Below are 14,189 nucleotides of genomic sequence, written 5' to 3'. Positions count from 1 at the left end.
AGTGTAAAGAGGCAGGGTGTTGTAGAGGTCACTGTTAAGGGGGAGGGCTGTTGTGGAGGTCACATTTTAAGGCAACAGAGCTCTGTAGTGGTCACTGTTAAGGGGGTGGGTTATTATGGAAATCAATCTAATAAGACAGGGTACTATGGAGGTCACTAATAAAGGGCGGCCACTGTGGAGGTCACTGTTAAAGGGGAGGGCGCTGTGGATGTTACTGCTAAGGGGCAGGCCGCTGTGGAGGTCACTGTTAAAGGGGCGGGGTACTGTAGATTTCACTGTTATAGTGGATACTGTCGGTATCTTTTAACAACACACACAAACATTAAATGCCATAGATGAAATATACCCATGCAAAGCCAGGTCCTTCTGCTAGTAAAATATATCCATTGAGCTATAAAGCACACTGAGCTCAGTCCTTGAATTACTTAGAGGCTTACAATTTATGTATTTGAACATTCAACAGAATTTTTAATCTCTGTAGTCAAATAAACCTGCACTAAAATCCCAAAATACATAGTAAAAAAATAAAACATTTTTTGTTAATGGAAAAATGGGACGTTTTTCTAATAAGACGACTATATAAATGTTGTATGTTTTGTGCAGAGAGAATGAAACCAGAACAAATTGTGATACATAAATCAAATGTAACCCAGTGATTCCTTAAACATGCTGGAGATACTAGCGTATCATGTTACATGGACTCCAGAAGCAAAGCTTAGTTAATCCTCATATTGGATAGTGGTGTATGTTATTAGAGTCCAAAGTCCATGATTTTTGGCTGCGTTATTCCGGATGTAAAAAATATCATGAATCATAAGTATATACTGGTGGAGTTGTAAATTATTACAGTAACAGAGCTATAACAGTACAATAAAGACCTTCCAACAAGACTATTGTAATAATTTCAGCCTGTAGAACATGGCGTGGCCAAGCTAACACACCAGTGGTTGTGGCATGGTGCATTTGCCCCCAACATTACATGTAATATATTTTTTTAAATTGCCAAATGTTGGGAATCAGGCATACAATGTCAGTTGGAGTGCCTCCAAAAAAGTTGGGTGGCAAATGCCCTACACTCAGCCACAGCTGTTAGTGTGTGAATCTGGTCTTCAATAGAACTTAACTGCCAGTTGGACTGGATTTGGGTCAATTTTGAGGACTATATAAAAAAACATCTGATAATCGCGATCACTTCATAGCACAATAGCAGATTTCTCATATCCAATGATACATGCCAGGACAAGAAAAGTCAAGACCCCATATGCAGCTGTAATGAGTGAGAGTAGCAACAACTATGAGACATTTACCCATTTATAGTCATCTTTACTAAAATTCCAGTTATCTCAGGTTAACCATGCAATTACGTGATTACAAGATTGATTTTCACATCATTTTTTGTATTATTTTCTGAAATTCATGCATTTTTTTTATTTTTTATCAAGCCATTGTTTCTGGTTATTTGTGATCTGTTTGACGTGTCCCTCGGAATATCTGCTACTTTGAACTCATTTGTACTGCCCATGACATATCCTTCTGTTTTAGGGGACCTCTGGTTTAGAAAACCCATTATGCAATAATTGATTAGGAGATTTATGAAGGGGAATCCCCTAATCCAGAACCCTCATCTATGAGCTAACGCTTACATTTTTTAACTTTGGAGGACCTTCCATGTCCATGCTTTTCGCTTTGTAACGTTTCATTTTCCTTGCGGTTGTGCAGCTGGAAAAATGAACTCAGAATTTGTGACAAAAATATTCAGGTACATCCCATGGTCCAAATGTATTTTATGTTTTAGATACTTTTTCAAGATTTAACAAGTGTCTACAAAAAATGGCATGGCTAAGAGCAGTTGTAAAAGGCATACCTTTTTTGCTGCAAAATATTGGTATAATATTTGCCACCCATGAAGTAGCATAAGAAAGAGGAAATTGTTAAACACGTCTAGCAGCTCCACCACATTTATCATTCTGCATATGCCATTTTAAAAAATCTGGTGCAATTTGCTCCATTTTTTTGTGTCTCAGAAAACTTCTGTACATTTGCAATGCATAAAAATAAGCCAATATTGATGATGTTATTGTTTTGTTTTTAATGGACATCCATCCCTTATCCAAGTACAATCTTTGTTACAAAGTGTAAGTTTACTTATTCTTTTTATAACTTCTACTGGGTTTGGATTATTTGATATTTTCTTCTCTGAATATGTCTAAAGCTAAATTCAGATTTCCGGTGATTTCCTATTTATCAGGAGCAGTGTGTTGTATGTCTAGCAACTAATAATATGTTGAAATCAGAAAACAATATGACATTCCTAAAAATCTGTACAAAAACAATAATTTGAAATGTTATTATAAATGTATTAAAATCATTATAAAATATTAGCATAGTTACTTACTTCTATAGTAGCCTGTTGTACCTGTTGAGAAAAATATACTCACTTGTTCCCTGCTGCTCCGTTCCGGCTCTCTTCATCAGTCTTCCAGTTCCGGGCCTGTTTACTTCTGGTCAGTTATGGACAGGTCATGTGCGCCACTGCTGCTGTTTGTCCTCAGTGGTGACATGTCCCCAAACTGCACATGCCACAGCAATGACATGTCACGTGGGGACACATCACTGCAGAGGTCAGTCATTGGCTCCATCGATGCACATGACCCTGTTCATCGATACGTTTACAGGACGGGGACAGGAGGACTGCAAGAATGGTTTTCTCAACAGGTACAACAGGCTGCTACATAAAGTTAAAACAGTCCAGAAAGCTAGACAACCCTTTTGAGTCTTTATATAGATTTAAGCTACAGTATGGTGTAAGATGTTTCCAGTGCAACCTATAATAGTTCTTAAGGTCATGCTTTATAGGTTTCAATGATGCTCAAACTATGGTACATCTGCTAATCCTTAAAGGGGCAGCCTACTTTGGAAAATCCCTTGTTGTTAGATGAGCCCCCTGAAAGTGGGATGATCCCTGGAGTCCTGTTGCTGGGAGACTAAGGCATCTACTTCAATCTGTATAGGAAACTGGAATAAAGTGCTCACTTGAAAAGCATTAAATGATGTGAATTGAAATCAATGTACTGTGTAATATAATGTATGGACACAGCGAGTCCTCCAGAGAAAGATATACTCTTTGTAGTCTTTCTCCATTCAGGCTGATAGATAGATACCCCAAATGCGGGACTCCATCTATTAAAGTGGATCTGTCATCTCAACATGCCGATGTGAGGAGCATTTTCTGGTAACAATCACTTTTCCATATGATCTAAAAGGATACTCAGATATGCTTTTTCTAAACCAGACAATATTGACTACAATTTTGCAAGCAAATTAGGATCAACTATACCTTGCCTGAGGTATTACTTTGCTGCCTCATTGTGCTGCATGCATTATCAGTGAAAGAGCCGGTGGTAATGGTGACATCACAAAATGCAGACCATGGTGAGTGGTGTCAGGGATATGACTATAGGGATGCAGAGGTACCAGTTGCAAGAAGACTCTGAAGCCTGAGGTGGCTCAAAGACTCCTCTGCCACATAAGAAAACACCAGTATTATAAATGGCACATGGTAGGTAGGGAACCTGTTACTGAGTTTGGATTGGGGACCTGGAGCTTTTAGTTACACCTCTGGTTTTTGTGTAGCCTTAGTATAGGAGTATAATGTGGAGATGTAATTGTACTTGCCAAACTACAGAATGTTCAAAAATTGGCAGCTTCTTCTTCCAAAACAAGTAAATAAGGATGGGGAAGGGGTCACTGAGTTATATAAATGATAAGTTGTAGACTTCCTATAAACAGTGCGTTCTAGGCAATGTATTCCATTGGACATCTCCTGACAAATCACTGAGATTTTAAAGCCCAATCAGGCCATGGTGCTCAAGCATACTCTATTTAACTGCATTGGATTTACAGTCTTATTGATTTTAAAGGTAATCTCATTTGGACACATGGAAATCTCCAAGCTGAAGGTGGCCAAAGGGCTATTTTGCCATTGCTTCTTTGTTCTAGCCAACATTGGGGTTTGTGAGCCAAGATTCCCAATCAATAGAAACAGTAGGTCATAAATTTACTGCGGACATAGAGCAATTTGTCAGAAGTTGTTTAAATTATACCCTATAAGTACCTTTATTTCTACTTAACTGACACGTACATGTTCACAAAGGGTTGTTTCCCTTTAACTACTACATATACTCCCTCCTACTTACCAAAGGTTATGAAAATATGAATGCATACCTCCAACTGACCCATTTTTTGCAGGACAGACCTGCAAAATGACTTTAAAGGGTGCTGGGCTGATGCACACGTGACCCAGAAGTGGACAGTTTTGGGGTGTTTTGTGGAAGATTCAGATCAGATCATGGATGGTGCTTAAAAGCATCAACAAATTCTAAAATGTTGTGAGGTATGTGAATGTACTACAATTTATTATCCTATTGCTTGGATTTGCTTTAGTATATATTGTGTTATAAATGTTAACCTATCAACACTACCCAACTGACAAAAAATGATCTCACAATTTCTCATTATTTTTGGACCCTGGGAATTAGCTATAGAAAAAAGTTAAATATGAAAAGTTGCACAAATAAAAAAAAACTAATAATTTCTAAAACATTTTCTATTTTGTTCAAGGCTTTTAAAGAGCAACTCCAGTCATAATATTAACATAAATAGTGCAGAAAAATGCTATGTTAAATTGTAAAGTCATTGACAATATACATTTTCCAAAGAGCTCCCCTGTGCTCACTGGCGCCCCCTTTTTAAGTAGTAAACTTTGTTTGAGCTACCAAGGTGAGTGGAGGCAAGGGAAGTGGCAATTGCTCTAAGGAGATTTCTGGTTCAAAAAGTGGTTGTTATGTTACTTTTCAAGTCCATTTGAGTTGAATGCCTACAGCACTAATTATTATAATAATGCCCCTATGGACAAGACTAAAGGTATGAAGAGCTAGGTCACGTATGACTAGGGTTGTTCTTTAAGCTAGTTCCAAAGCATCAGATTTGCCTCCTAATTTCAGTAGGAAAGTCAAAGAAAAGGGAAAATGAAAATTCTACGTAAAAAAAGAGCGTACAGTTCTGTCTATTGTCTGTCCTCAAGGAATGAGAAAATATGGGAAAAACCTGTGTAATGACCTCATACTGGGCTTAATAATCTTTCTTTTACAGAAATATTTGTAATACAAAACATGAATATATATTTATATACATTGATATAGATATAAAATACCTATGCTAACATTTTTGTTTCCATTTCAAAAATATAACGAAAGTTTTTCATTTGTTATTTTGGTCATTTTGTAAAAGTTAGTTCAATGTCACTGGAATAACAAGGTGGATAGTGGTCATCCTATATAAGTTTCTCTCAATCTTTCCATTTATTTAATCTTTTTTTTTTAAATATATTTTGTTGGAGTTCCGTTCCTTCAGCAGATTTTATAGGTCATGTCTCGGTCTCCATCCTTCTTGAAGCAGCAACACAAAGTCATTTTCACCACATGTAGACTGGAAGCACTGACTTAGAATTTCAATGTTTGTCGGCAATAAATAAGAACAAGGATACAAATATACATCAATGTTATCTGGGGACTTTAAATATTCTTTTTTAAAAATTCATTGTCCCTCCTTATAATTTTTGCAGTTTCTGGAGCTTCGTTTGTCATGGTGGAAGGAATGACATTGGTGGTGTGTAGAGATAAGAATTGTCCATTCTGGTAAAAATAGGCTATTGATTTCAGTCTGATCACCGACATGTGTGCATCTCTACCACTTTATGGCACTGTTTACATTTGACGAAGCAACACCAGTGGAATTTACAACTGCATCTTTCCGTAATTTCAACTTCTTCTGTGTGAAACCCTCGACCACAGCACATAAGCTCGCAACCATCGATAGCCTTGGAAGTCTTGTTACATTGCCGGCCAGTAGTTCCTAAAACACCATTCTTTAAATCATGGTCACAGAAATCAGGACTGGAATCTAAATATACCAGGTCCTCATCTGTGTGTGGTTTAAATTGAGAATTTTTGGGGACCAAAACTTTGGTTGTTCCAATTTTTTTCTGCTCCACTTCTGTAGCTCCATCAAATTTTTCCTTCAGAACATTTCCAACTTTTCGAAATGGAGGCATGGCTTTCCAACAGGTCTTCACTTCACATGATCCAGAGACACCATGACATTTGCATTCCACTCGCATGTTATTGAGGATGGCCTACAAGCAAAATGAGAAATGATGGATCATTGACAGGCAAATATGCAGAACATCATGTATGATTGAGAAGCTAAGTGAATTGTATTATATATACTAGGCTGAATTGTACTATACATTATGGAATGTTTACCAAAATTGGCCAAAAAAATTTGGTTTAAAATGTTTTCCACATTAATTGTTTTGAGTTAATTGATACGTCATTTCAGAAGGTAACAGTGGAAGTCTCCAAAGAAAAGGTTTTGGTAATGCATGACAGAGTGCCATTTAAACTACAGGCAAAACTGCAATAGTTTTGTCTCAAAGCTGAATTATCAAAATCTCTAACCTACAATTAATAGAGTTTTCCAGCTGAGAAGTGGAACCCACCACTTGAATGGAGTGGTGGTAGAGCATGTACACTGTCACTTCGATCACATTCCATGGTGCTGATATAAATGGTCCTGCAGGGAACAGGGGACTTGGGACCCTTGTTGTAGTGATTATCAGGTGTTCAGTAATCATACATTTCTCACCCACCCTTGTGGACAGGTGTTAAATATTCTTAGTGGGAACTCCTTTAAGAGATTCAGCTGGATTATCACATCCCTTGGAACTTTTGTTCTTAAAGGCTATGTACACCTTTGGTACATATGGCATTTTTTTCATTTGGTCTTTTTTAAAAACGATGAGCTGTTTTCCCTTCACAGCTTTAAGTTTATCTACTAGCAGGATCAGTTTTTTCTCTTTGCTCTGTCAGGCAGGTTGCTTAGGGCTCCTTATCTTTGCTCTCTGACATTAGAAAACACTCATTAAAGCTTAATTCTTATCTTACTGATAAGAATGTGGCTTAAATAAGTGTTTATGACATTTTAGTAATTTAGAGGTAAGGGTTATTAGATGACCAGCACAAAGTGAAAGTGAAAGTACCATTCACACAGAAAACAGTTAACCATTTGTCACAGAATGGCTAAATATTTTTAATAAAGACCAACTGAAAAAAATGACTTTTAGCCCGAAATGGTGGGGTTTAAGATCATGGTGGGGTTGCAGGCTCACAGACCACGACTGATGGTATCTTACTTTCGAGACATGTCACATCAGTGATCTTTGAGCTGGAACACGACCTTATAATACACTGAAGTATTTTTATATTTTTTTGAGAAGACAAATAGCTCAACTATTCTTAGATCCTCCAGTAATTATGTCAGTGTCTAATCAAAAAAGTACTGCTTAGGACAGAAAAATCCAACACCTTAATGTGAATGATCTTTACATAAGGCTGACATGGAAGTATAGCCGCTCCTAGGTCAAATTTCTTGATATTCTTCTTAGGGTACTCTTACACTAGCGGCAGGACGGATCAGACAGGCTGTTCACCCTGTCGGACCCGTCCTGCCGTTATTTTGCCGTGCCGCAGCTCCATCCCCATTGACTATACAAGATCTTATCAATCGGTTTTAAAGTAGGGGATAATAGGCATGAGAGAATCGACTTCGGATGTAACATCCGAAGTCGATTTGCATAAAACGTAGTTTCAATACTGTACGGAGCGAGCGCTCTGTACAGTATTAGAATGTATTGGCTCCGAAGTTATTACTTTGAAAAGTCTTGTGAGACTTTGCATAATAATAACAGTAATTAATTTATACTATAAAAAAACATTTAGCAGGTACCACTTGGAACCGAACCCAAGTTCGGGAAATGTTTTTTTACAGAATAAATCAAAATACGGGGCATTCTTACAAAGTATTGGTGGATTTTGCTATCTGACCAGGATCTAAAGGGCTCTCTTTCAGGCTATCCTTTGTATTCCTGGAAGAGAGCTAAGAGTCTTGGCGATATCCTCACCAGCAGCCATTATTTTCCACCCTTGGAATGTAACATTTTTGGAGTAAAGGCATTGTCACATGGGGGTGGCTTGGCGCGCATTTGTGATGCTGGTATCCACATCATGCTGGGGATGCAACCATTATTGATCACAGGTGAACATGTGGGCTATCACCCTATTTATACCCCACTCTCTATTATACTTTTGCCTCCTGACGAAGTCAGTGGGTTGGCGAAACGTGTGTCGAGGGTATCAGCATTGGCATGGTGGACCAGACCGCTCCGGGACATGGGTAATATGTGCAGTTGATCTGTATACTATGAAACTCAGCCCTCATTTATGATCCTATGCTGCAGTTATCACTAGGTTATATTCTTTTTCTATCACCGTTATTTGTGATATATATTTATAATAATATTGTTTACTTTATTTGATTCTGCACATTTGCTTTTGTGTTTGGCTAGTGATACTATCAATTATATTAATGGCTTTATATTTTTTTGTTGCTTGGTTAGCTATTTAAAAACTTTACCAACTGTGACCAGGCCATATCCAATAGGGGATAGAGGCAATCACTGCCTAGGATTTATATCAATATGGGGATTGAGTCTGGTTCTCCACCTGAGCTGTGTTTGCTCTGTGTCCCCCTTGTTTCACCTTTTTTTATATATTTTTTTATTTGTGCTTTAATACATTTTGATATATTTTATATTTATTCTGGTATTATTGTGTACGGTTCATTAGTTTATCTTTATAGGCTTTATATACAAAAAAAAATTGAACCCAGTCAGTAAAATGAGGTCAATGAAAGGACCAGTTACCTTACGGCCCGCATCATTATTGTGGAGATTCATTAGCGCTCTACTGGACGATGCACCTTTGCTTCTTTCTCTTACATCTACAAAGGACTGTGAGAAGGCCACTCCATAGGCAATATTATCTGAACAGCCTGACCACTGGAACCCTGCAGGTTGATTTAAAACAAGAAAAAAAAACATCTGAAGTCAAAAATGTTATATTTTTTGCAGTAGTTGTAAAGTATTTATGTATGTATAGTATATAGAGGGAACAGGGATATGATAAAATAATGGAATTTGTATTAGCGGCATACTAAACTCCAATTGATACAGAGCTTGCATTTTGGGCTGCTCTAACCCTTCCTTAGGTGTATAAGCAATATTTAGAGCAACCCAAGATATGTAATTCGAGCTCCGTACCAGCGCACTAGGACAAATTTTGGACAAAATTGGTCCCTTGAAGGGGTTGACTACTTTCTGGCTACTGTTGCCCAAATGTGTTTGTAAAATGAATATATGGCACCTACTAACAAAAACTTTGTTGAAATTCTGCGCCATTTTCTATATTTCATAAGAAATGTCTCCTTGTTGCATAGAGGTCCTGTCATAAAATGGCTGCTGATGGAGGCTCATGTGACCAGGCAAATTACTCCTCCATTCCAATACACTGCCTCTGTTATCTGCACTTGCACTGTTGGGAGTTTAGTGCAGTGTTAGAATGGAGGCAGATGAGTGATATTTCTGGTCACATGAGCCTCCATCAGCAGCCATCTTATGGACAAGACCTCTATGCAGACAGTACAGAAGATTTGCCCAACAAGGGGACATAGCATAAGAAATATAGCAAACTGCACAGAAAATCAACAAAGGCTATATTAGTAAGTGCCATATTGGATGTGTTCACAGCTTTGTTTAGGATATCTGGCTGCCTGATCTGGCGCAAATGCCGGCTGTCGCCAGACAAAAAAAACGGCCTTCTGGGTCTCCTAACAGAGATGTGAACGAGGCCAGTCATCTTACATACACATTGGTCAACAGCAGCCACATACTGGCCAATTTCTTTAATGTTTTTATTTAGTGTGTGGTTGCATAAGGCTACATGCACACGACCGTATATGTTTTGTGGTCTGCAAATTGCGGATCCACCAAAAAAAAAAAGATGCCATCCGTATGCCATCAGTTTTTTTTGCGGATCCATTGTAACAATGGCTAAAATGGACAAGAATAGGACATGTTCTATTTTTTGGGCGGGGCTACAGAACGGACATACTGATGCGGACATCACACAGTGTGCTGTCGGCATTTTTTGTGGACCCATTGAAATGAATAGGCCCGCATCCTATCCGCAAAAAAAAAAAAAAATGAATGGACACAGAAACAAACAACATTTGTGTAAATGAGGCCTAAAGCTGTTGAATTCTAGTGTCAATTGGATGAAAAGCCCATTTTGATAACAAAGTTATGTTTTTGTAATGTGGGAAGAAACTGGTTGGTGCCCGAGATGACCAGAGACCACTATGCCACTTAAAAAGACACCTGCCTTAGGTAGTGCCCTGTTACAGGTTAGACATTGAGGCCAAGGAGCTTAAAGTTACTCCCCTGGAATCTGGAAGGCCAAGAGACAAAATGGCACAGCTTATGTGCAAACCCATGGTTCTGCAAGTCCTGGAAAAAAGGGTCACTAACCATGAAGTCCCCCCTTATATTATTTTTTTTATGACTGCATTTTGGGTTTCTGCAGTATAATTTGTCCTTGCAACCACAGCCATTTCTGTAGTTCTGCAAATACCACATTAGTTCATATGATAATTATCTGGGTCATTTCTTTTTCTATAATTCATTAACTAAATTACCCCTAGGTCAGGAAGTTCTATAGTAATATTCAACGGAGCAGTTAGGTGTGAAATTAAAGAAAAAGGCGTTAGTATCCAGAACACAAGGGCATAAATTCCAAATTACAGGCTAGTCATTAGGTCAAAATGATTAGGCATGAGACATTTCAAAAATTCTATATTGTCAGTTGAACTTTTAGAAGTCTACAAGTCACTATGGATTTACTCAAAGATGTGGTCTGGAAATGCAGAAGAATTTGAGGTTACTATAAGGATATGTTTGTCCTGGACTGAATATACGGTGCTCACCCAAATAGTAATTTTGGGGCACAGTAGATGAGTGATCTGCATTTATGCTTTCCAGGTTAAATTCAGCTCCTATGTACAGTATATGACAATGCAATATAACTGTATTTACCTTGAGGGCTGACCCCATGAACAGTCCTATCGCAGCCACATTTTTCTAGGTCTCCACTACTACATGCCCGGGTCACTGCGAAGGCGACTCCTGCCGAAGATATTGCATACACGAAAGCTGCTTCCCTGGTGCCTGCAATAAAAAAACTGTGAGTTATAATAACAAACTGTAAATGATCTCCAAGAACTCATAGGTAGGGATGAGCGAACCGAATTTCTGAATTCCTTTTTTGATTCTGTTACCACGGACCATAATGCAATTCCATGACGGAATGCATAACGGAATATTGTTATGCATTCCGTCATAATAGAAGTCTATGACCATCAAGATTTAGCAACCAATCAGATTCCACCTTTCATAATCCAAAGGGGCTCTTAAAAATAAAAGGTGGAATCTGATTGGTTGCTAGGGGCAACTAAGTCAGTTTTCCTTTACACCAGTTTTGATAAATCTCTCACAATGTGCTTTAGACGACCTTGCCTGAAACTGCGGTTAATCATGGATCCAATATTGGATGCTCCAAGACAGGCTATGAGCATAACTTGAAACTCCTGGGCTCCAGTGCAAATCAGTAATATGACCCCCCACCTGCTATGTGTCATTCCTAGTACTGGTGTCATCGTATGTGGAAGAGGTGTATTGCCTGTTCAGAGACCAGGCACCCCCTCTAGCTTTGCCCTTGCCTGCTTGCTTGTGCAAACATAGCTTGGGTCCTCAGAGAGAAGGTTGACTTGCCTGCAGCACTTTCTGAGCCATGAGTTCACAACCACATATCTGTGGTAGTCATTTCCTTTAACCTATATAACAGTGATGAAAAACACAGATTTCCTACCACAAATCATTACTGGATGGGACACAAACTAATCATTTCATTCAGAGCTGGTGCCAGAGAGGACAAATCTGTAATAAAATGAATGGGGATAGTTGAAGGGTCTGTTCTTCCTTTTCCATTTTGCCACCATTTGGGAACCCAGAGGTGTAACTTGAAGCTCTTGGGCCCCCAAAACAAAATCTACAACTTGCCCCATCTACCACATACCCTTTGTAAAATGTTAATCCTATTATGTAGTAGATTTGGCTTTGGGTCCTGAATGCTATCTCTGCATCCTCTGGATAGGTCATCAGTAGCTGATCGGTGGGGGTGCAACATCTGGGACCCCCGCCGATGTAGACAAGAGACAATGTAGACAAGGACAAGAGATAAAAGATCTTAAATTTCTCTTCTCATATTTAACACTCTTTATTTAAAAAAAATTTAAACTGCGATTTTGGTGAGGATGGTTTGGTTTGGTGAGACATACAGTCTTCTTGCCAAGGTTTAAATGAAACTTTTATTACATTTTTTAAATATAAAGTATGATAGAAAAGTTGTCATTAAACACAAGCGTTCAGCGCTGAGACATGGAATAGACAAAGCAATGCTTCCCTCTCCACAAAACATCGTAGCAGCTGTCCAAGTTTACGATTGCAGCAACCTTTTCCAAATATTTATTATGTCTAGCTCATCGAAACATTTTCACTGTACATTTGGATGTTTGCTGTTTCGTTGATCATCGTGTCCTCCACATATCAACTAAAACTCCAAGCCTCCTGTACCACAGATTTACAGTCCATTTCCAGAAGGCTCAGTGACTACCAGTGTTATTCTCAGTTGAGCTGTCATGTAGTGGAACTTAAAGGAAAAGTATTACTCTTAAAGATCAGATTCCATTAACCTGGTTGTCAGGGACAACTCCTCTACTTTCCTTTTGCATCAGTTTTGATGAATCTCACCCTGGATACTCATAGCGACCAACTACTGTCCACGTCTCATTTTTCCAGTGCAATTTACAAAATGAAAGCTGAACTCCCATTTGGGTTGCTTTGGGAAACAATGCCTCTTTTCCTCAGCTGGTTTTGACACTTGGAGCCCCCTATGCCGGGATAAATCTATAATACCAAACAATTGGGGGCAACATTTGTCCACGTGATCTACTGAGGCACATGGATGTCACAGACATGGGGGTTGGGGGTGTCAGGTTTCTCCACTCAGGACCCAACTGTATGAACCACAATGGAGAAATACTCTGTTGGACCTGGTATATCCATGCCTGACATGTTTGGCCAATCATTGGAATGCCTGGCATGTAATGCCTAATCCATTGAGAGGGCTTTTCTTTAAGAAGGGGTTGCCTTAGGGTATGCGAACATGACAGTGTAGTTTATGTGGATTTTGTGTTCGTTTCTGCATCAAACCCACACCAAAATCCACATGTGTTATGTGAGGATTTTGTCACAATTTTGACCTATTTGCTCCAGATCTCAACCTCGGCATTGCAAAAACAGTTGACATCCTGCAGATTTTAAAATACACACCGCAGGTCAATTTCTGCATGGAAAATGTTCACACCGTGTAGATGAGATGTTGAAAATCCCATTTCAGCTATATGGCAACAAAGCTTTCTATTCATAACAAGAAGCATCCTGCAGTTATCACAGTCCATTTCCATACCTCCCAACATTTTAATCCCCAACTTCTTTGCCCGATTAGGCCTACAAAATCTTGTAGAAATACCCACATTGTGACATTTTTGCATAAGCCTCAATTTGAACTTCTATAATACAGGACAATCACACAAAAAAAAAAAAAACAAGGATAGTTGGCACTAGTGCCTAAAAATTACCAGTAAATATAAACCATTGTATTTCCCCATTCTAAAAACCGTTTCTTAATTTTACCTATTTCAAGGAAAGATGGATACCACCACCATTACAAATACTTTGGGGTTCACCACCATCCATCTTTTCTGACCTCCTGGACGGCAAATAATTCTAGCTACCACACATCCCCTACATTTTATATACATAATTGCCAACAGTTCCTAATTTGCAGGGACTGTCCCTGATTTTCAAAGACAGTCCTGGCAAAGTCTGGCTGTCCTGGGCACAGTCACCATTGGGTTCTCTCTTGTGATTATCTCTCTTACCAATGCCCTTCTCCCCCAATTACTTAGTTTGGTGGCGCGGCCAGCTCTAGGAAGAGTCCTAGTTGTTCCAAACTTCTTCCATTCAAGAATTATGGAGGCCACTGTGTTCTTAGGAACTTTTTTGTAGCCTTCTCCAGATCTGTGCCATCACACAATCCTGTTTCTGAGTGCTACAG

The 14,189-nt window shown here is 38.8% G+C and overlaps 1 protein-coding gene across 1 annotated transcript in view; it reads right to left on the bottom strand.

Annotated features, from left to right (window-relative positions):
• Nucleotides 1-489: 489 nt before the first annotated feature.
• The window catches only part of WNT4 (Wnt family member 4), a 71,063-nt gene continuing 57,363 nt past the window's right edge, over nt 490-14,189 (bottom strand). Inside the window, exons 3-5 of the mRNA XM_044281946.1 lie at nt 11,048-11,179; nt 8,822-8,964; nt 490-6,193 (exon numbers count right to left, since the gene is read on the bottom strand). Coding sequence (XP_044137881.1) covers nt 5,726-6,193; nt 8,822-8,964; nt 11,048-11,179 — 743 coding nt within the window. The 3' untranslated portion in view covers nt 490-5,725. The remainder of the gene's footprint in view (nt 6,194-8,821; nt 8,965-11,047; nt 11,180-14,189) is intronic.

The sequence above is a fragment of the Bufo gargarizans genome, chromosome 2, assembly GCF_014858855.1.
Source record: "Bufo gargarizans isolate SCDJY-AF-19 chromosome 2, ASM1485885v1, whole genome shotgun sequence".
Taxonomy (NCBI): Eukaryota; Metazoa; Chordata; class Amphibia; order Anura; family Bufonidae; genus Bufo; species Bufo gargarizans.
This window is presented reverse-complemented; position numbering and strand designations above follow the sequence as displayed.